Source organism: Periplaneta americana, chromosome 13 (genome assembly GCF_040183065.1).
Source record: "Periplaneta americana isolate PAMFEO1 chromosome 13, P.americana_PAMFEO1_priV1, whole genome shotgun sequence".
NCBI lineage: Eukaryota > Metazoa > Arthropoda > Insecta > Blattodea > Blattidae > Periplaneta > Periplaneta americana.
The window spans coordinates 123,049,454-123,073,826 of NC_091129.1; the positions used below are offsets into that span (position 1 = coordinate 123,049,454).

Sequence of the window (24,373 nt, forward strand, 5' to 3'; positions counted from 1 at the left end):
AAATTTACTGAGTACAGATATGAGTATTTTCACACTTTGATGGAATTTACTATTCAATAATTTTATTATTAACATAATATACCTCTTTTAGGCGTCAGTTAAAAATTAAGGATAATATTATTATGTAAATTTGTCTGTGAAAGTATTTAAATATTGTAAATTTACTGGAAGGCCATATTAAAGGCAGACCATAACAGTCAAGGTTGATGAACAGCATGTCGTCGTCGTCGTCGTCGTCGTCGTCGTCGTCGTCGTCGTCGTCGTCGTCGTCGTCGTCGTCGTCGTCGTCGTCGTCGTCGTCGTCGTCGTCGTCGTCGTCGTCGTCGTCGTCGTCGTCGTCGTCGTCGTCGTCGTCGTCCTCCTCCTCCTCCTCCTCCTCCTCCTCCTCCTCCTCCTCCTCCTCATCATCATCATCATCATCATCATCATCATCATCATCATCATCATCATCATCATCAATAACTTCAAGGTTTAGGCCAATGGCCTGTTCCGCCTCCAGAATTTTATCCGTCAAACTGGTCTCTCTAACGTCTCTTTCGTCTTCCCACTCGTCTTCTTCGTATAGGTCTGTAACATTATGTTGTAAAAGGTATCCTGTAGTTGGGCATTCTTGTTATATGGTCGTACCAATTATTTCTATATTTTTCAATTATAGTTATTATACTCTCGATATTCAGTTCTTGACGTATATCTTCATTTCTCTTATGGTCCTGTAGTCTAAATCCTGCTAGTGGCCTTAAGAGTCTCATCTCAGCAACCTCAATTCTTCTCTGTTGGGCTCTAGTCAGAATCCACGTTTCTGAACCATATAACAATGTTGGAATTGCCAGTGTCTTGTAAAATTTGAGCACAGTTTGTCTGTCGACTTTATTTATGAGTGTACGTTTAATTGTACCAATAAGTCTTAAAAATTTATTTAACTTGTTTTCTACGTCTGTGGAGGATATGTAAGAGAGATCGCATCCAAGGTAAGTAAAAGAATTTACTTGTTCAATCATCTTATCCTCTATTACAATTTTAGTTCTTAGTGTATTATTTCCGCAGAAGCCAAATACTTTAGTTTTCCTTGTGATATTTTTAGATTGTAGTTATTAGCAACAATTCTCAACAAATGGAGAACAGCAACATAAAAAAGAAGGAAAAATGTAAAGGGGTTCCAAAACAACTGCTATATGAGAACCAGATAAAAAGGAAAAGCTATAGGGAATGGAATATGAGAATGTAACGGAAGTGAGCACGTGTGTTATGTCAACAGTGGAAGCGAATAGAATAGACAAAAAAAAAAAAAAAACATATAAAAGGATGCTTTGGGACTGTGAGACATATAGCAACTTGACATGGCATTAACTAATGAAAGATGGGCTATTCAATTATAGGTCTTATTAGAAGTTTCTTAGTTTTCGTATTTGTTAAGTAGCAGCCAAGTATTGGAAAGGATTAAAATGGGTTACTAATGAGATCATCTGAGCAGATTATGCATACAGTTTCTTTGTATTTTCTGTGGTAAAGTTTCAACAGTGAATCAACACAGAAAATAACACTGATATATGTTTGAAGCAGTGATGCATTATAAGAATTCCAAAATGGAGAGCATATTGGCCAATTAAAATTCATCAGAATCTGAAGAAATGTATGTGTGATTGGAATGCGACACTTCTTGTGGATGTCCTCAAACAAAACTATATATCGTATGTTGAGACAATGAAAAAGGTGAAGTTCTGTAGCATATGAATTCGACTAGTGAAATAAAACACATTTCTCAGCATGATTGTGCAACTCTCCACACTGCAACATGACCAGAGAATTAAATGAAAAATTTAAGTGATTGTTTTGCCACAACCACTATACAGTCACGATTTTGTTCCGTATGATTTTCGTTTTATTCAATGAAAAATTAAGATACTAATGGTATCATTGAAGCTGTCAAAAAGTGAATCTAGTAAGTAGGACTTTCACTAGTTTCGCTCAGGCATGGGTTCGAATTCTGCTTGAGTTTCTTTTCTGGGATTTACACTAAGTGTAAAGCAAATGTCAGATAATTTCATAGTAAATCTATCTCGCCAACATATCATCTCTCATTTATCACCAATTACACCAATGGTATAACTGCCCATTGGTAAATGTAATTACATACAATATTTACTTGCGTAATTTTCTCACTCCAATTTTGGACTTTATTTTTTTCCCCGCGTAATTTTCGCACCCAAATGTTTAAATTCCTATTTAAATTTTCTTTTCATTTTCATTTTAACTAGTCAGCGTGAGTCTGACGATGAGGGTGATTTCTGAGGTAAGATTTACCAGCAATCGTTCTAAAATGAGTTTAACGAAATGTATTTAAAAATATGCAAAGTTATGGTAGAACCTAACACTGATGTTTTCTTATTTGTTTCAGAAACATTGCGATTTTTCCGCATTTCACTCATTCTTAATCATATCAGCAGAAGATGTATACATTTTAGAAATAAAATTCTTTTCTTCATAATGTTATGTTATGTCATTTTTTTATTTCCTTGTGTAATTTACGCACCCCTACTTCAGAACTGATTTCCCCCCCCCCCCAAAAGTGCGAAAAATGTGCGAATAAATGCGGTCAATGGCGAGTTTTGCAAGTCGGAAATAGAGAGATCTGTTCAGCACTAAGGAAACCGTGCAGAGCATAAAAATGAAATGTGAGAAAATAGTAGTAAGCAGATAAAGATCTCAATTACGACATACATAAGTTTCTTTTCCCTAGCTCCAATAATATATCTATGTATATACAGCAGAACCCCAATTATCCGTCACCCTATTAACCGATTGGCGGATTATCCGACTGTCTTCCTCACGCTTTTTTTTTTGTTGCAGAGAAAATACAAAGTTCTGTACATTACGTTAGTACTCCACGTATTTTTTTATAGATAGAGTTATTGCAATCCTTTACCACTACCATTACACAGTATGTAGTAGAAATGCTTTCGTCATTGTCGGCAACCATAAACAGTTACTTATGGGAGGGTGTTTTTTTCCCAAATTATAAAATAGTCACAATCAGCTTTCAGAAAAATGTCCCCAAGAACTTACACACAACTGCAAACCTGTGCACCATTCAATACTGTCCTCCTGTTCGAGTGGCTGTACTCTATTACTAGTATGCAAAATGTCTTCCACGAATGTCAAAAGAAGAAAAAAAAAATGTACAAATAATTGAGTGGCTTTGGAAAAGAGAAACTGTGGTATATGTCGCATCAGAATACGAGACTGCCGTTACAGCTGTGAGCGATTTAATAGAAAGCAAGGATAAAGAGCTACGTATTACTGTACTTCATTGTGTTTGTTATTAATTACGAGCATAATATGTCTAGTGTGAAGACATCAGCATGGCAGGAACTTTAAATTATGTACGAAACTGTATTATACACTTAATTGATGAAAATCATTCATAGTATGGATTATCCGATTTTTTCGATTAACCATTCAGTTCAGCCCCTTCGTTACCGCGGATAATAGAGGTTCTACTGTATACAGAAAGAGAAAGGTGGAGGAAGAAGGATGAGAAGGAGAGGGGGGGAGGGAGGGGACAGAGAGAGAAGAGAAAGAAAGCATTACTTTTGGAGTTACCCTCATATGTATAAATTAAATTAAATTAAGAAGTTCTCTACAATATGCAATAACCAGCATGAAATTATGGAACACAATGCAGTTCCAAATTTAAAATGAAATCATATAAACTAATAAAACAAGTATCCCTTGGCAGTACATTAATCTAAAAAATACCTGCACTAATACAAATCTGAGATTAACATAATGGCTTAAATGATCAGTGATCATTATCTTACTTCCTTACTGCTATCACAGGGCTTCGCACCTTTTATTATCACTTTTTGGTGCTATCTCTATATAACACAATCTGTAAGCATCTACTGTTTCATTTTGTATATTTAACCCTTTCCTTAGCAGACGGTTATTTAAATGCCATCACTATTCTTGATGGCTCTTTCGAAACAGAAGTACACCAAATGCATGCCTTTAGGCATTTTTAATAACATTAATATTGGGCAGGGATATTTGGCTATGAACTCATTATGAATTAATGTTAATCTAAAAAAAAGGAGAAAGCAATAGTACATTATTTAGAGGAGGTACAATGTATATTGGATTATTTTCCATTCCTGTTAATGAATAAGGAATTTACATTTCGAAGATTGGCTCTATCTTCGTCTTAAGGAGAAAAAAAATGGGGTGAGAAGCATATCCTACTAGCTGGGGTCGTTACAAAACAACTAAACCTGCTTGAGTGACCAATTATTTTTTTTTTCACCTGAAGATAAAGAGACAACCGATCTTCGAAATGTTGTTAATTCCCTACTCATTAATAGCAAAGAAAAAATTTCGATCCATATCTCTTCTAAACGATCATAAGTTAAACATATTTCGTACCTTTCAGAAGTTTCTTTTTGAACTGTGCAACAATTTCCGAAACATAAGAGTAGTACATACTGCAACACAAAAATTTAGAGACATTATACCTGTGCTTTTTAAGTCTAATTTTTTTCATTGCTGTTCCTTCTTCTTTCCACAGGAGAGCAAACACTTCACTTCATGACTATTAAGACCATGCTGTAGAAAAATATCAGGATATTATACAAGATGGTCTTTCCCATGGCTATTGTGTTGTTTGTGTCATTTGTGAGTTGTGAAAATGAATGTTTGTCTGCTGTGTTAATTTTATATCACTGTCAATGTGAATAAAACTATTGCAACAGAAAATAATTATTGATAAATGTAACCAGATTGTCAGGTATCGAGCTAGTAACAGATTTTTCACTATGTTATAATTGTGTTATTATCTAAATTGCCAATTTCTGGAATCATTATATAGTTGTTAACTAAAATTTCAGTCAATATTAATCCAATGATAATTTTCAATATTACATAGTGGTAGGATATTAAACTATTTGTTTTAAAACCCTTTATATTTCTTAACAAAAAGTGATTCAGTCATTAATGTCCATATCTTTTATTTTTAGATATTATGTCGTGCTTTATTTTCTGCATTACTTAAACCAGGCTATGTTAAACAAAGGATGTGAATAGAGAACTAAGGTTATAATCTGTTTTCCACTTTTTGAAGCAATGAAATAGATCAAATACTAGCTGCAATCCAAGAAGACTATACAGACTCCCAAGTTTCACAACCATATATGATTCAGCATTACATAACAAATACAAGAGAATAAAAAGTGATATCAAAGAAATAAAGTGTGATTAAATCAGGCAATTGGTGATGTGATTTTGGCGACCAAAAAAAAAGGTTATTTCTTGATCCTTTCAAGAATCATAAATTACAATTTAAAAAAAAAAATGTGAAGCAAAATAATCAGAATTCAATCTATTTACAAAATATATCAGAAATCCAAAGTGTTTAAGTACTTACTCCCTGTAATGTTTATTACTAAATATGCGATGACATCCTTGTAATATTTAACGAATTCAACGCAGGGTGGTGGTGTGCTTCAAATGTGTGCCCATTGCATATTCGGAGACTTGATACACAAAGAGCAGCTTGAAATCTTTCCACCCATATATTCACACAAAACAAGGTCACACAATTTGCTGCTGTGTTTTGAGGGTCATAATTGGCAATTTTCTCATACTCTTAGTCCTATTTTAACAGGATAGAAAAGCATGACGAAGTAACGTTCATATTACTTGAACTCTTGAGAACAAGATAAGAAAATTTACAGAAAACTTCGATCACAGTCTTAGCCTATCATGATTATTATATTACACAAAATGGCTCTGAGAAAATATCACGAGTGTGAAAATATTGAAGAGATCCAGAAATGTTACCTTCTTAGAAGATAAATTAAAGATTGTTTGTAATTTCGAGACAAATAAATATAAATTAAATCCTCTCGAAATGCTTTCTTCAGCAACTAAAGAATATCTCATTATTATACAGTGATTGTTAAACTTTTGTGTGGAAGTGCAACAAAAAGAATTTAACAGCTAATAGACTTAATTAATTTAATCAATATCACTGTTACAAGAGGCGGTATTTCTTGTAACATACAATTTGTTCGAAATTATATAGTGTAACAAAAATACGTATATAAGCAAAAGAAATGGACACTCATCACCAACTGTCGTTTAAGTTATTTGATTATTGTCACTTTGATAACCATCGTAGTTTCTGGAAGCAAATTAATGACGATGATTGAAGTTCCACTATATTGAAAATAAAATGCAAATTATATGAAATGAATCACGAGCAAAAGCAGAGGCAGTCCTATTCTTTTATATTACTGCATGTAATTTCCAGTTCAGAAACATTATTGTTTAAATAGAAATATATGAATTCACTGCTAAATTCATTGAAATTATCATTCAGATCTGGAATTCCATTTTTTTTTTATCTTTTCACTCAGTAAGAGCTATTTTCACACATGAAAGTATAAAGGAAGGGGAAAATATCAGATTTTAGGCTGTACATAATAGTTTTGTCTGGTCCATATGAAACAGTGTAAACAAGGAAACCTCTATACTAAGTTAATTCTGTACTTCTCACACTTCCGCTATGCGAGAGTCAAACTGTACATTATGTAAGAGTACCACAATGAGAAAAGACAAATGGATCATACAACAGCATCCATCTTTAAGACTAGAATGTAATTGGCTATACAGCGAACTGTATCACCCACTTTTTCACGTTTGTTTGAGCTTCAAAGCATTATGTTCCCAAATCGAGCGAACCAATACTCGAAGTCAGTTTAAAAAAATGTGCTGGCCACACTTCCGAACACATCACTCACGCCAACACTGTACTGATAATTAGTGCCAAAACCTACTGCTATCAGTACAAACTGTGCGAATTCAATACCCAGCAGACCAGCTGCTCATGAAGACAGAGAGTCTTGTACAGTGATTATCAGCAAGCATTCACTCACCGACTTATTTTCTCTGCTGACAGAAATGAACACCCAGTGCAATGTGAAGTGACAGCATTTTACCAGAATCTGGCAGGAGCACCCAGCCAACTATCAGACCTCGAGTCAGTCCTGTGCTCACTTACCACGCCAGAGTCTGGCCAGGGCGCTCCATCAGCTGGGAGTGGCCAGCTCCACGAGAACCCTAGTGAACAGTTTGCCCAGTTCCAGCTCCTTTCTCTCATACTGCAAGCTGGTAAGGCCGTCCGTCTTGAACCTCTTCCTCCCCGTATTAAGGAACTCGTACCGCTTGGGGTTTGCATGCTGCTTGCGATGGGTCAGCATCTTGTAGCGTGCTACGTTTGCAGGGTAGCGGGAGATGTGGTAGCCGTGATGTCGCACTCTGTTGGACATGTCGTCGTCCTCACCGCCCCAACCCCAGAACATGTTGCTGAACCCATTCACCTTCTGGAACTGGGTCTTTGTCATGGCTGATACACCACCAAAAATACTCGGATATGGAAGTCTGCAACAAATTATTGTTGAAAAATGGGCAATTGAAATCTCTACGAGCATTAAAAGTGTATACAAGACGAGATCACATAAGAAATGAAGTAATTAGAGAGGAATTAAGAGTCTTGCCATTATTGAAGGAGATAAGTAAACACAGAAGGAGGTGGGCTGAACTTTGGAAAGGATGGATGTAGAAGATCCCCAAAAATGGCCTGGAGGTATAAATCAATACATAGAAGAGATCGAGGTAGACCAAAAAAAGGGTGGAGTTATGAACCGGAAGGATGGGAGGGAGCATGGGGGAAGGTGCTACCTTTCCATCTGGAGAAAATAACAAATCTCACAAGTTTTGTAACTATACAGCATTGGTTATGGGTATTAACTGATTTGAATTAAAGAAGAATCATACTCCTTTAGTATTAAACTGGAAACACCCTGTGTGTTTCTTCGCATATCAAAATATGTTGTTTTCTAATGCTAGGCATTTGACAATAAAGTCATTTGACCTCTTGCACTCCCAATATTTTTCAAAGATAAGTGGTTAAATGGCAAGTTGTAGCTGATTTAAGTGAACACCATATTGTGGCGACAGTCTGGAATGTTCTGGTTGCGTCAGGGAGTTGCGCGCATCTAGCAAGAAGGAGGTGCGGGGAAACTCGAACCCTTGACGCTAGCTGCGGTACAGTGTGAGGGGGAAAAAGCTACTGTGACTGGGCGGAAGTAAGGACGCATCTAGAAGCGGATTTCTCTCAAAGATTCTGAAAGCCACGCGAATCGAAGATTCCAGAACATGTGGTGTAGTAATAAAAGTGTGAGTGGCCGACAGAGAGTCAGTCAGTCTTGAGTCTTCAAGTCTACAACTGAATCTTCGAGCGAGCAAGTAATCCAGCCTTTGAGAGGAGCAACATGCAGTGAACAGCATCTGGAAGACTTGGGTTCGACGTGCAGGGAACCGCATCTCGGAGACCTGGGTTCGACGTGCAGTGAACCGCATCTGTTAGACCGGAGTTCGACGTGCAGTGAACCGCAGCTGGAAGACTTGGGTTCGATGTGCAGGGAATCGCATCTCGGAGACCTGGGTTCGACGTGCAGTGGACTGCATCTGGGAGACCGTGGTTCGACGTGCAGTGAACTTGAACAATGAGCTAGAAGAACTAGCCAAGGCAAGTGAACTGTGAACTGAGAACTGACAGTTTTGTTCTGCACATAGTGCATGTGAACATTAATTGAAATTAGGAGTACAATGTTGTTCTTCTCAATAATACACGTCGTGTATTGTCATTTCCGTCGTGTGGAGTGCAATAACGACTATTGTTTTGCTGTGTTGAGTGGAATACCCATTGTTGTCGGGTGAATTATTAAAAATAAAGTCACATTGCTGTCGGCTGTGTGGTGGTTAAAGCAGAATAAAAGTTACAATATTTTAACGTTTTGGTGGTTACTTCATCCATACACAACCCCCAGAATGCCCGGAGGAACACACTTGCTGTTGATCGACAGGTCCACTGGACCTAGTTGGGAGATCTTGTTGATCACCAGCTTTTCCTCCTTAAGCCACTGGAGGACAAGGAACAAGCCATCACATCAAAATATAAAGTTGTATCTTTAGCGCTTTATATCAATGCTTGTATCAATTCTTAAGTCGTTTAATATAATATTATATCTGTGTGTGTATTTTAGAACGATCATTATCATTTAGTACAGTACTAACAGAGAGTGTACCTTAATTATGTTCATCAGCATGTTCCCACCTTTTGTAAAGGAAATTACTGATATTCTACTGTCAAACACTCTTCACGCACTTTCTGTGTGCCAATAAATACAGTCTTAACGTCTCACAATGATATCAATTATGCATATACGATGTTCTGTGATGGCAGCATATGACCTTGTCCTGAGGACCTAACTTGTAATAAATCGTCGAAAATGTATCATTATTTTATATTCTTCTCTATTAAAATCAATACAAATTCTGTTTTAAATGTGAAACAACACTCACTTATATCTGAGAACGTCCACAGCTACTGACATATGTCTGGGTTGCTCTGGACAAGTGTACAGGTTTCTATCGTCCTCTGGAAGAAGATCCACGTCGTGGAAGATGAAGCAATCATAATTGTACAACTTCAATGCCTCAACGAACCCAACATTCATAAGCATGGCTCTGTTGAATGGGCCATCACCTGTAAAACCAAATGCACCATGTTGTCTGAGTCTCATCCCCATTATTACTGTGCTACTGGAAAGTCTCTGTCCTGTCACTCACAAAGAGTGGGCTCACCAGTTTTAATTAAACTGTTTTGAAGTCAGTGATACAAAATAAAGCAGTAAACTACGTAAAGTTGAATAATAAATGCTTGCAGCACGATGCCTTAACTGCGATGCTACTGCATGCTGCAGGAGGAAGGTACTCATAGGCATATTAAATAAGAAACATCAGACCACAACTTTCGCTGCCAATAATTTGGCAACCTTTAAATGCTGTATACTATGGATTTGCTTTAGTTTGTTTTACATCACTGACTTCCATCTGAAACAGTACTATCAAAATAGATAACCCCAAAGCATATACAGGGTGAAAAGGGTATCACTGCATTAATTTTAAGAACAGAATCTTTAGGTTGTAAGTAACCAAAGAATCAATGTAATTTTGGTATTTTAATAACAGTTCAATCGAAAAAAAAAAGGCAATTATATCTGAAGTCTGAATCCAATTTATAGTAAAACTATTGGGTATTAAGATGTATGAGTGGTAAGATATGAAAGTGAAGAACAAACCGAAAAAAAAAAATTCCTTTGTCATTACTTCGAAAAATGCTTCATTTGTGCAAAATAACGTACAAAATTAACTCATTAAAAACGCATTTACAGTGTGACGGAACCTTCAGGGAAATCTGGCATCACTGCACTTAAGAGTTGCTTAGCAAGTGTACCGTACACTGTTTATCTGCATTCTTACATTGTATCTCAGAAGTAGCAAATGCCAGTCTGTTCGTATAATTCTAAAGATGAAGTCAATTAAGGACAATGCCAAAATTTACTAATTGTATCTAGATATGCTTTTATGCTCGACCATGCCGAAATGTAGTAATTATACACCTGGTAGCAGTCCTTTAATGCATGTCATTAAAGTACACCTATTCATTAAAGTTCAGGTTTTCGATTATTCTCGGATATGTAATCGAAAGACGAGGGAAATGTCACGGAGGCTGGAAATCCAATACTGTCGCAGAAGGTTATGTTCTGTTACTATAATAATTAGCGTTAATTGTAAATAATATTCAAATAAATTCGTCATCTCGTTTTTCAATTCTAAATCAATTTCCAGGTTATATCAAAATTAGTTCATGTTATTCTTTACATTACAACAAGGTCAATGACATTATTGTTCCTCGGAAAAAATCAGTACTTTCGCGTCTGCGCACATCTCACAATTCACGAGCTATGCACAAGGTCACTTCCGATCTACAGTCAGATACAAATAAAATGAATACTTCTGAATAATTTCAAGTTAGAAATATGGTCGAGCATAAAAAGTCGTATGAAACTTGCCTATAATGGTATTTAAGATGCTCGTATGAAAATTATGAAACTCTCTTGTGCTCGTTTCATAAACAAACATACTCGCGTCTTGATTACTATCATTATAGGCTCGTTGCATAATGTACTATTAATTTATAGGGAATCAAGCATTGCACTATTGCAACGTATCTGCTTCCAATCTCTCAACAGAAATTCGATTTTTTTCATAACCATTATAGATAAAGAAATGGTTATTCGAACTTATCTGCTAGTTTTATTGATATCTTATTACTAGTTCAAATTAATGCAGTTATATCCCTTGCACCCTGTATATCTCTTATAGGGATTGCAGAGACTGCAAAACCTCTCACAATACTGCAGCATCCTCAGAAAGAAAATGCGGGAAACGAAGTAACAAAACAGAACTGCATTAAATCTGCAACAGATGCAGTATTTAAGGGACTGAAGACAGAGACCAAAGCTATAGAGCCAGATTCATATTTGAATGACTTTAAAATGGATTAATTTTCTGTTTTTGATTGTTTTCTACATGTGCATAGCATAAAATGTTTCTAAATGTGACATTTTAATTTTTTTATTAGCTATGGCAACTTGCCTGCTTGTTCTACAATAAATATCCCATAATCTAGCTGCTGGCGCTGAAGCAGAGGGTGCAGGTTCAACAGGAGAGTGCTGAGGTGCTGTGCACGATCCCGGTATGGCACTATGATTGCCACCCTGTCTCGTGCTTGGCATTCCTGTGGGTGGTAATGCCCTCCAGGCTCCAGCATGGGAAACTTCTCTTCCAGCTTCTTGATCGAGGGGGAATCTTTTAATACTTTAATTGGTCCATCTGGAATTAAATTTGTTGGTAATACAATCTGAATAAGAGATGAAAATAACATTTCAAAATTAGAAATGAACTACAGTAGAATCCCTCTTATCCAGCACCAAAGGGACCAGGCTAGTTCCGGATATGAGGTTTTGCCAGATAATTGAATAAATACCGGTATATACAAAAAAAAAAAAAAAAAAAGCGTTCGTATTTCATGGTGCCAAATGTTGAAAGTGTCGCCATGTGAAGCTTATTTCTCTATCACTTGTTCGTAACTGAATAAACATAAAACTGTGTGGATCTTTCTTATTAAAACACATCACACAACACAAATAATACATTAATTTTAGGTCTGAATATTCACTGAAAACGACAGTTCGTGCGAACTTCCTAATATGGCAACACTGATAGCCCGAACACAATTAAATAAACATGAAGACTGTGTGGATTTTCTTTATGAAAACACATCACACAACACAAACAATACACTAATTTTAGGTTCGAACATTCACTGAAAATTAAAGTTCGTACGAACTTTCTAATGTGGCAAAACTGACGACCCAGACTGTAGCAATGTGGCAGATTTAAACTTTTTTTTTTTTGGGGCATCCAAAAGTGCCGTTGTTTTGGTGTTACCGGTTATTTGGGTGCCAGTTACGAGGGATTTTACTGTATCTGTGTCAGTAATATATTCTAAAGCACATTATGTAAAAGAAAACTGACAGCCATTGGCAAAAATATGTATTGCATGCCATACAATTTGTAATCTGAACTAGCGAACACCAAAATGAATGCCCTGAGTTGAGTAATAATCTCTTGAGCAGTACAACTATAAAAATAGACAGTTCTATCATCACAGTTTCTCCACAACGTAATCTGTCTCATCGAATGCTCAAATGCTGATGCAATTTACAAAAGGAGACCAGGTTTTTGTGATCAGTATTACTAACTGTAGAAATTGGAAAATGTAAATTTAGGTAAAAATAGTTTCTAACGTGAAATTAGATAGTTTTAGGTTGTATGGGACCACCATTTCGAACATATATTTCCATAATTCGTATATATACAACTTTTCTTTTGTTAAATATCACGAGGAACAAAATAGTTTTTACCTAAAATCCAAGGTCTAGTGATCACCAATTTTAACGATTCTGTTTCAGATGTAAAACAAAGTACAACAGAGAGAAATTATATAATACTTAAATTAACTGATGATGATTAAAGATTACTGAGTTACTGACAGTGAAAGTTGTGAGCTGCTGCCTCTTTAGTTAAAGAACTTACGATTTCTTCATTACCATCCAACAATTTAGCTCTGAGCTACCGAAATTATCTGCCAGAAGTGAAAAGTAGATATATTAACTAAAGTGGATAGACTACAACTTTCGCTGTTGTTAATAGCTCGGCAATCTTTGAGCACTGTATAATTTGGCTTTACTGTACTCAGTTCTACATTATTAATTTAGATCCCAACAGAATAATAAAAAAACTGGTGATCCTAAAAGCATATTCTCTCCTTCTTAGAGTCAATCAAGACACGTCCACAGGTTGTCTGTGTTTCTGATGCACTTCCTAATTACTACATAAGGGTGCCCAAACCACTGTTATGTTTAATTTAAATTAAGAAAGCCCTAGATGGTGAGTAGGCCTACTACAAACATCTGACATATTGTTATTGCTCAATCAACCAACATTGTTATTTACAGCCATAAAGTGTATACCAGCCCCTTGCTACTTAGTATATATCTCTCTGTTCCTCACTTCATTTCTCAGAAGATGTCACAGTATGGAAGCACACTATTTTAATGAAACCTATACCAAGTTGCAGGGTTTGAAGAGCAGGCTCAAACACACCTACAGTATGTTACAGACGTAGGCTGTCAGCCATTATATATTTAAAACACTGTTATCATCATTAAGGTTCATGACTAAGTACATAAGTTACAGTTCGTTTGCCACAAATCAGCATGTTCTAACAGATAACAATGTAGATCAGTATGTGAGAGGGCAGTAGTTCTTTCTTTCTTTCTTTCTTTCTTTCTTTCTTTCCTTCACTTCATTAATTTATAATGCCCAATAACACTCTTTTATTGAATGTTACATATGTTTAAACACATTCCTCGTTTCTACCTGTATACACGTCACGTAATAAATGTAGTTTGAACATATGCAAAATTCAACAGAAGAGTATTACGAGGCGCATCCAGAAAGTAAGTTTCCCTATTTAAAAAAGAAAAAGAACACACACTTTCAGGAAAACATTTATTGGCAACAGGTACAGCAATGTTTCAGCTATTTTTCAACATAGCCACTATCAGAATTGAGACACTTGTTGTATCATGGGATCAATTTTTGTATCCCTCTGTCGTAGAACTCTGGCACCTGTGAATGGAACCAGCATGTGACAGACGTCTTCAGCTCTTCGTCATTGCCAAAACGCTCACCGGAGGACAGGAATTTCTTGAGGTGCAAGAAAACGTGAAAATCGCTGGGAGCAAGATCAGGACTGTAGGGTGGATGATCAAACAACTCCCAGCCAAATTCCGTCAAAACAGCTGCTGTGCGCCGAGCCTTATGTGGACGAGCATTGTCATGGAGGAGCACAACACCTGCAGTAAGCATTCCACGCCTCTTATTTTGAATGGCACATCGCAATTTTCGCAGTGTTTCACAGTAACGGTCAGCGTTCACTGTTTCACCTCTTGGAAGGAAGTCAATGAGCAGAATGCCCTTCCTGTCCCAGAACACTGTGCACATCACTTTCCGTACCGACAGCGTCTGTTTGAATTTCGTCCTAACCGGAGATCCACTATGCCGCCAATGCATTGACTGCTGCTTGGTTTCCAGGGTGAAGTGCGAAATCCAAGTCTCATCGCCCATGACGATCCTGTCGAGGAACTCGTCGCCGTCATCGTGATACCGTTGCAGAAATGTCAGTGCTGCTCCTAAACGTTGCATTTTGTGTTTGGGTGTCAGTTTTTCGGCACCCACTTGGCACACACTTTTTTGAACAGCAGGTGCTTAGTGACAATCTCATGCAACAAGGATCGTGATATCTGCGGAAAATGGCTGCTCAGCTCCGTAATTGTGAAGCGACGGTTCTCCATGATGCACTGCCGCACCAGCTCAACACAATCATCATTGATGAGGGACGGTCGCCCACTGCGTTCTTCATCATGGACACTTTGACAACCTATGGAAAACTGTCTACACCAGCGACGCACCATCTGCTTACTCATGATGTTCGGCCCATAGGCCTGACAGAGCTGCCGATGAATTTCAATTGGCGCAATGCTTTGTGCATTAAAGAACTTTATCACCGACCGAACCTCGCAGGCGGCGGGAGGAATAAAAGCTTCCATTTCGGACCACTGCTGCCACGCTACTGGCACCAGACGGGACCTGTCCGGCTGGCATATGATTGATACGTCATAGATCTGTTACGCATGCGCAATTGACACGGCTAATTACGTTTACTTTCAAGGGGAAAAAATCGGGAAACTTACTTTCTGGATGCGCCTCGTAATATTGTGGAACAGCAAAAAATAACACAAGAGAGAAAAAAGAGGGGTGGAAGTACAGAGATTGGAAATGAAGCCCTCTCGTATACTTGTCTCACTCATTTATCCGTTATGCTATGCTGACTTCTTGTAAATGAACTGCAATTGACTATCATGCATTAAGCCAGATGGCAATACCTTTTTAAAAAGTAATTTACGCCTATAATGTAGACATACTGGTGGTCTATTACTCAAGCCTTAAAATTTGCCATGGCTTTCGTTATTACGTCTCATAGTGGCTTTTCCTTGTTAGACTGTTTCAGAGCTAGGATGTAGGCTATGTGTACGAAACAGTTTAAATTAAAAGGAAACTATTAATGAGCATATAACGACGCCTCCCCTTAAACATCGCGCACACATCTCTAAACTAGATACACAAATATAAGAAATTAACTGTTTATACTAAATGTAATTGTGTGAAAACTTACAATGAATGTTACAGTAAGAAACAACGATAAGTATTTCAACAGAGTAGTAGCTGAGTAGCCATCCTCTGTGAATCACTTCCTTATTCCATGACATGCGAGATAAAGTCGTGCATCAATGCACTACTCCAGTTTAGTAATCACTGTCTACTCATGACCAGGCTACTCAATTTTTATAGTCTTTTATTCAAGCTTTTACTTCCCAACTTTACAGTCAGTAAAGACAACCGCTTCTTTTTATCTGCTCTGAAGATAACAGTGTGGGTAGTTTGTGGGGAAGTTTCGACGTCATATCATTAACAGTTCCCTTGTTAATAACCTCAATGCATGCTCCTCTAAAGAGAAGGTTAATGATCTTCTCATTAAACTTAGATGGCGTCAGCCTGAGTAGAGAGGTCAGCTTATCTTATCGCAAATGTTTATAGGTATTTAAGCAGGTGGCCATGACTTGGGGATTTTAAAAACAACTAAAATCAACGTTGCTGGACTCGTGGTTCCTCAGAGGCACCGGTACTGCAACAATTTAATGACTGATGAAGTAATAGCTAGTAAGACACCTGCGTGAGAAAACTATTAATTGCTTTATTTAAAAAAATAGCGACAACATTGCATAACTAACAGACATGCATGTATGATTTATTGTTTTGGGTCAGCCACGAGTGTGGTGTGAGAGAAACTGTGTAAGATTGGCAAGGACCAATAAAATAAAACTATTAATATTTAAATCCCCATGCACATAATCATCAATGTAAGTTATAAAATAACTAAAGAACATATTATGAAACATCAGTGGCAAAGCGTCAAGGTAGGCAGGATGAACTGAGCTTTCCCAAACATTTTCGAAGAAGGGACAAGATCAATTTAGAATTTAGTTAATTAAAAACAGGAGCGTTTCCGCGTTTCATTTACCTTTTGGCGATGTATAGCACGACCTAGATCACTATTTCTGAACCCTAGCTTACCCAAAAATTGTGTCATGCTTCGCTACTGTAAAACATATCATATAAAGACATCCAATATAAAAATAAAAAGGTTTTAAAAATATATCTTAAATCAGAAGTATTGGGTCAAGGCAAAAGTTTGCAGCGTTTTTTCGCTGTTGCGAAAATTTTTATTTGAGATGAAGAGAATACAGAAAGTAATCAATAATATATTCTTCTACATTATCTATGACTCTCTGCCAACGTTGAAGTAGTTTTCAATTCTGCGTGAGAAGAAACCTGTTGGTTTAGAGTTACAGAAGTTGTAAAGCCAAGTTTGTAAAACATCTTCTTTATCAAAGGAGTTCCCCTGAAGATTGTTCGAGAGAGAATGAAAACGGTGGAAATCTGAGGGTGCAAGATCGGGATAATATGGGAGATGTGGAATTACTTCCCAACCAAGCTCCTGGATAGTTGCTTTCGTCATGTGCGGATATGTATTTTGGTGTTGTAGCAGCATTTGATGCAGTCTTCTCAGTCGTTTTTCTTCTTCAATTGCAGCCGTGAGACATCTGAGTTGTTGGCAATAAATATGGTTACATTTCTGGGAAGCAATTCCTTATCTCACCAGACGCATAACATCATTTTCTGTAGATGGACTCTAACTTTTGTATCGAATGTTGTGTTGAAATGACAGAACCATTTTCTTGCAGTACTTTCTTTGATGGTATTCCCCCCATACACAGCACAAATGTTTCGAGATGCCTCCGCTACCTTTGCTCCTCTATTAAACCCAAAAAAGAAGAATATGTCGGAAGTATTCTTCTTTTTTCCACTTGACATTCCATCTCCTTTAGCTCACAAATACCACAACACCCCAAATAACAAATGACAAACTATCTCCTAACAACACAGTGTTATAATGACGAACAAAAGCACTACGAACATATCAACCTAATATATCCTACCTTCCAGTCCCTTCAAGAGTGATTGAAGACAGAGTAAGAATAAATGCATTACTTACTTAGATTTGGAGGGATGGGTGGGCAGAGGGACTTCCCGGTCACAGGAACGCTCAAACTGGATACAGTTGTTGGGTTGGCATCTGAAGACAAGGAAACGTTGAGTATGATGGTAGAGGCATTCTCTTGCGTGGGTGGGAGTGATGAGTTTTTGACTTCAGTGGAGATGTTCTCGCTGGGAGATACAGTCTTGTCCATGCTTCCATTGACAGATGAGTTGTGAGCTGGGAATAGAAGGCCTCGTGAGTGTGATGACAGACCCCAGTGACTGTGACTTCGAGACTGTGTGAAGTTGACTGTGAAGAGAGGTTCAAGTTGTCGTGCTTCGAAGATAGTGTTAAAAGCATACTGCAAGGCGATGAGAGCAGCCAGTACCATCACCACCTTGTACAGGTGGGAGCGCACGCGGAGGCACAGTTGCCGACCAACATGCTGAGTAGACCTGCTCCATGCGGACAGGCATCGGCAACGCATGGCACTTCATCTGTCCATGCACAGCTGCATCACTGCACTGAAACATAAAAGCCACTATTCTTAGTATTACACTTCTAAACTTTACTCTATTATATTACTGAGACCACATAAGTCAAACTTTTTAAATTTTCATATTTTCTGATTCCTTGTTATCTCTACTTTACAAATATATATAGTTTATATATATCTTGCTTCAATTGTTCATTATTGACTGCGTTCAGCCGGGACAGCACTGAGGTAGCACTGAAATAGCAACAGCATTGAATGCCTTGCTGACCAACAGCATTGAAATAGTACCGCTATTTTTCATAGCAAAATTTTTTTCGCTGCAAGTCTGCTGCAAGCCAGCGAAAGTGGAGGAGGTAGGCAACAACCAATGGTGTCTTATATTCCAGAGTAGATGGAATAATGGTGTGTTTCTTTATAAACACAGCGAACATTTTGCAATCTGGTCGTTCAGCAACTCATAACTGCTGTAACTCAGCAAAAAATGAATAGCTGAATTTGTGCTGTCCCGGCTGAACACAGCCATCAGCATTTTTCTAACTGGAAGCAGTCATTCCTTCAACCGGAAGTTACTACCTGCAAATGCACGAATGTCATTTTCAGGTTTTTTCTGTGACAAATACGTTAAATTTGGCGCTATTTGTTTGGAAGAAATTTTTCTGATATTATAAAGTTAAAAATGCAGTTATATTGTCAGACTCCAAAGCAGCTATTCTATCAATAGTCTCTAAACACACACTTTCATCTCAAACTGCAGAAATAACTAAAATGCTCTCTCAATTAATATCACTCAATAAAATAATTGTATTCCAATGGATACCATCCCATTGTGGAATCCTGGGAAACGAGAATGCGGATGCTTTAGCAAAGAAGGGCAGCACTGCTACTTACAGACCTGTAACTAAATCTATGTATTACTCTGTGAAAAGATTTATTAAATCTACATACTTAGACTTCAACAAACAAAATTTGATAACACAATCCCAAGGGAAAAAATGGAACTCTCTGCATCAAAATCCACAGTTAATTCCCGATTTACCACGAAAATCGTCTGTAGCTGCATTTAGATTGGTAACAGGCCATGATTGTTTGGCCAAACACCTGCATAGAATTGGAATATATCAGTCCCCTAACTGTCCATTGTGCAACTCAAACCAAGAAATGGATTCGGAACACCTCAAAATCTGTGCTTCTTTGGCTGGTCATGATAATATCTTTGAAAAATATTGGAGTGCAAGAGGTCAAATGACTTTATTGTCAAACGCCTGGCATTAGAAAACAACAACAACATAAAGTTACTATTTCTTTCACTAGATAGCAATGTTCTTTATTTATTCAAAGTTTGTTTCTCGTTTTCTCATTTATTGATTTTCATGCATTTGTTTAATTTCCAAAAGTAATAACACCCATCAAACAGCATCTTAAATGACTGTGTCATATATCAAATTAAAGGAAATTAAATACTCTGTGTTCTGAATCAAAGAAAATTTAGAAAGCTGCATAACCAAAAATTTTGTGAAAAAAATTTACCCTCACTAAAAGAAAAAAAGAAAATTCACATTTCAAAATGTATATTATATAACTTTCTGAAATTCCAAACATTCAACACATATTTAGAAATGTTCTGAATCAAAGAAAATCAGTTTAAAATAATTCATTACGAAGTTAGAATTAAAAAAAAAAAGTAAATTTATTTTGTAAAATAATTTTTGTGTCGCTCCCCAAATATATATATTTTTAATTTTCTCCCAGAGAACACTTGGTCCACCAATGAATCAGTAAGGGCCATATTCATAGACATTCTTAGCACGGGCTTCCAGTGGATGATTAGCGAACTAACGTTTTTTGTATTCATAAACCAGTGTTAGCGACATGATATGATATGAATCCTGTACAAGTAATCAGTCGATTGCCGGGGCTAGTTTAGCACACTCGTAGCGTGGGCTAGCGAAATGTCTATGCAAGCACCCTTAAAGCTTGAAAAAGATTGCTCAACAATTGAAGATTTTTATTCAAAAGGGTCTATGCATACCTTAAGTCAAGCAGTCTTTGAGACTTCATCATTTATCCTACTTTTTAACAAATGCACTGACTTCCTGTGGCATAGAGCAAGCATCTTATAGGACTGGGTATAGGGAAAATCAAGGAACTACTACAATCCCAACACGACATTTCATGGAATTTCTTACCTAGAATGTTTATCTCCGAACAAAGGCAGACATTTTTCGCGCTTTATTTATACTCTTTGGGGGCAATTCGAACTTGTCGTGTTATTCTTCTTTTATACCTCAGTCCACTCTATGATGGTTATATTTAAAACAAGTCAGATTCAACTAAGTAACCATACACATGACACAACAAAGGATATGCAACATTTTTTATTTGTATGTAACATTAGTTTTAGATTATGTCGAATATGACATTTATTCGTGCACAGCTGTACACGGCCTTCAACTTAATTACACTACAAGTGAAAATAAACATCCTGTTAACTTCATCTGTAATAAATTTATGTTCCAGTTCGTCGTATACCAAAAGAAACGGGACTATTATTTAAAACGATTCGTATTTAAGAGTAAGAATGGCAGTATTCTCGTGATACATTTTAAAAACAGTAATTAATACCTGAAGGTTATATAAATACAATAAGCAGTGTAATACAATTTTCCTATATTATTACAATCAGACATTACGATGCTTGATATGTCAGAGGAAGAATTGTTTGTAGGCTACGCATCTGAAGTCTGATTAGAGTAATATTTTACTAGTCAGTGATGTATGCAATGGAGGGGAAAGGAACTGGCTACCCTAACCCATTATCTCCTGGCTTAGTTGCCTCATGAGTGATGCCTTATTGGCGTCACTTATGAGTTCAAACCTGTCTTCGGACAGTCTGAAACGGGCTATTCCATATGAAATCGATCAGTAAAAAACCTCGCTTTTTTTAATACTATAATTTCTTCCTTATTTATACAAGGTGCTGAAGGGAGTGCATTTTCAAAAATATACTATCGAAAGTCAAACGGTTTTCGTACTATTGAGCGACAAATTTTGCGTATTTTATAAAAACAAGCCTCTTTCAGCGCTCAGAACTCTGGAACCATTTACTGCAGAACATTGACCGAGAGCTCATTTTGAAGCTGACATTTAGTAGGTTATGATAAGAAGTAATACTTATTTTTATTGTACACAGAGAGACAGATAATCTGATTTTACTTACTTTTAGGTTTTTTGCCCATTTGTAAAAATGTAAAAAAATATTGAGAAAAAACCTTGCATTATTGAGAGTGATTCGGCATTGTTTGCTTAGTGGCTCGGCAATAAGTTTCGAGGGTATTAAATAAATTATTTTCACACGCCTAGACTTGAACGGCGCAGTACTCCACGCACTGGCCGAGAGCTGAAGATAAGCGAGCATTGGGCGTCATTTTACTCCTGTGTTTATGGAAACTTGTGATAAAGCTAACCCAGCCATGACTGCTAGACGACACATCACGTGTTTGTCTCCTGGCCTTGCTTGTCTCGACTACCTACAGTCAGCTGGTTAGTTCACGCGCGTACTATTTATTTTTTTTATTTGATATTTTCAATACTTTCTTATCAACGGTGCACTAGTAAAAAATAAGTGTTTATTTGTACTTTCAATAAGGAATCTAACCATATATTTTAAAAATATTTTTTCGTGGGCAAAGGCGTCTTAATTAAGAAAAACTATTTACATGTCAATATAATCTTTAATTTCTCAGCATCAAAATAAACCATGATTTTGATCACTGGGTGAAAGGGTTTTGGCGCCACAACAGTTTAAAGTTGCTAATTTTAAGAAAATACGATAAATTTAAATATTTTTAATTTAAACACTATGAAGTTCTGATGCCTCAAACTTTGCACAAAGCATTGTATCACAGTTGTCAACGGACAGAAAAAGTTTCATTGTATTTAAAAATTGCAAGGTCAATTTTCTCTATATTTCGGTCGATTTGGGATGGAATAGCCCGAAACATACCATTTAGTTCTATGTACCGCATCGAGAAGCGCTACCAGAGACGAAGCCAACCACTCAGAGCTCCGCAGCGCGACTGATTTTGTAGTCGTGGCTGTGTCTGAAGGCCTCCATTTAAATACATTATTCACAAGTGGCAGCATGTTAGCAGCGCTTCTAAAAGTGGCCTCGTCTGAAGGGACTCTAATACTTTTACATATGGTTTTTAAGTAAATTTATATAATTTATCTTTTTGAGTACGTCCATGCAAACGGGAGTTCAGTTCAGAGTATTATTTTCTTGTAAACACGCATTTTATCAATAATGGCTCCGCACATACACGACCATTATGTTTTGATTGTTTGCAAAATCTGAATTGTTGTCATTAACTTACTAATCAATTAGCCTGCTTTAGTAATCAACCTGCCTCTTTGTAGCGCTCCTGCCGCCTCTGTGTTCGCTCGGCATCGCTGAGTGGCCCCTCATTTTGTTTGACTTTGCCTTCCTTCTTCTCGCACCCAAAATCTCACAGGACTGTTATATTTTTTCTAAATATTTCGATATTCTGAAATGAAGTTAAAATGTTTGGTTTTGTTTCCAAATTGTCACTTACTGTTGCTCGTTCACTATTTTTGCACATTTATTTTGTAGATCAGTCCGTAACGAATCGTTTGGGTGGTCACACACGCGTGTTGCTGAGTTACGATATCGGAATGGTGCGAAACGTGGTAATTTTCATCTCGCGCTCGGCAGCATTCCCCTCTCATCTCACGTTCGTGATCCCGATAAGTCATCCATCTCAGCACGCGTACGTCCTCGCCCTATCGTGTGATATCACTGCCGTCCCCCTTCGACTATTACACGCCGAGCTACAAGTGCTTCAAATCTTACTCACCTTTATTAGTCACATCCGATCCGCTGGCACGGTACCCATACCAGGTGTCGATTCTACGTCAAACATGCAAGTGGGCAACAAAGAATTCTATATTCACGAACACTTACAGAAAGTTCAACAAGGTAACTCTTATCAGTTACCGTCAGCCCAACAATTCTATTGTTACGCAGAAAGTCAAGCGTGAGTAAAAAACGAACAAGATAAGGAGTGATTGTGGTATTCTGCCTGCCATTTCTTTGTGTAAACATATGTAATTTATTCTTCCGACACAGAGTACAAATGATTTTTTACTTTGTCTTCTCATCAGTTTTAAGGGTTCTGCGCTATTTTTTTCTATGATATGAGAACGTATCAAATTTTGTTTCCGCATATGTGCTTGCTACATTCCCTTGATCCGACTCCTTGCGCATATTATACTTCTAGTTAATGTGATGCAAGTTTTGTAGCCATAAATCGACGGACTGGTATTATGCTATGCTTTGATTAAGTGGTCAATTCTGAGGTTATCAAAATCTGAGCCCTACTAATGAAAGTTGGAAGCAGAATTTGAGTCGTTCTTTTCAAAACCTGCTATTTCGCTTTCAGTTACTCTTACAGAAAGGAGAAAAATTGCTTACTTTAAAATATGCGAGCCAATTTTGAAAAATGCGTGTTTATTCTAATCTTAAAGATATTTTATATGTACTTAAAGTACTAGAATACTTCATAGTTTGCCAACAATTTCTAAATTAAAATCTAAGTTAGTAGGTTTTGGACTGAAAACATAAAATGGAAGGTTTTGGTCGAAATCGGTTTTTGAGCAAAATATCAACAAAGGATTCAGTCAAATTAGTGAAATCTAAGAACACAAAATATGAAGCCGATTGATTTGAATAGGCCTGTGAGCACATAATAAGAAGAATATAATATAGTAATACACGTTACAAGAGCTGTATGTTAACGTTTTCATGTTCGAGGAAAAGATTGAAAAAGCGAAACGTAGTACCACTGAATGTGGTATTTCACACTTACCGCGTATTGGTTCTGTGCGGAAAACAAGCAAATACGCACGATCTCGCACAAAATAATTTTGTTAGCAATTTTTAATTATTTTAGGCTGGATTGTGGAGTTCGGAGTTAGAAGTAATTCTGGGAGAAGTCGGAGTCAGTAAAATATATCAACTCGAACTCTTACTTCATGTGTACCGTACTTCAACATCTGCCTATTGTATGGGCCGCCAAGAAGCTTCGTCAGGCAGACTCAGAAACACATGGCACCACAAGGTATGGGGAAAATGCTAAGTTCTTCTCTCGCACCTCAGGAATCGATTT

At 37.1% G+C, this 24,373-nt stretch overlaps 1 protein-coding gene across 3 annotated transcripts in view; it reads right to left on the reverse strand.

Annotated features, from left to right (window-relative positions):
• Positions 1 to 401: 401 nt before the first annotated feature.
• The window catches only part of LOC138712348 (beta-1,4-N-acetylgalactosaminyltransferase bre-4-like), a 233,941-nt gene continuing 209,969 nt past the window's right edge, over positions 402 to 24,373 (reverse strand). For all 3 annotated transcript variants that reach the window (XM_069844006.1, XM_069844008.1, XM_069844007.1), the window contains 4 exons: positions 17,708 to 18,216; positions 11,560 to 11,796; positions 9,421 to 9,604; positions 402 to 7,434 (listed from right to left, as the gene is read on the reverse strand). In XM_069844006.1, coding sequence (XP_069700107.1) covers positions 7,083 to 7,434; positions 9,421 to 9,604; positions 11,560 to 11,796; positions 17,708 to 18,179 — 1,245 coding nt within the window. In that variant the 5' untranslated portion in view covers positions 18,180 to 18,216 and the 3' untranslated portion in view covers positions 402 to 7,082. The remainder of the gene's footprint in view (positions 7,435 to 9,420; positions 9,605 to 11,559; positions 11,797 to 17,707; positions 18,217 to 24,373) is intronic.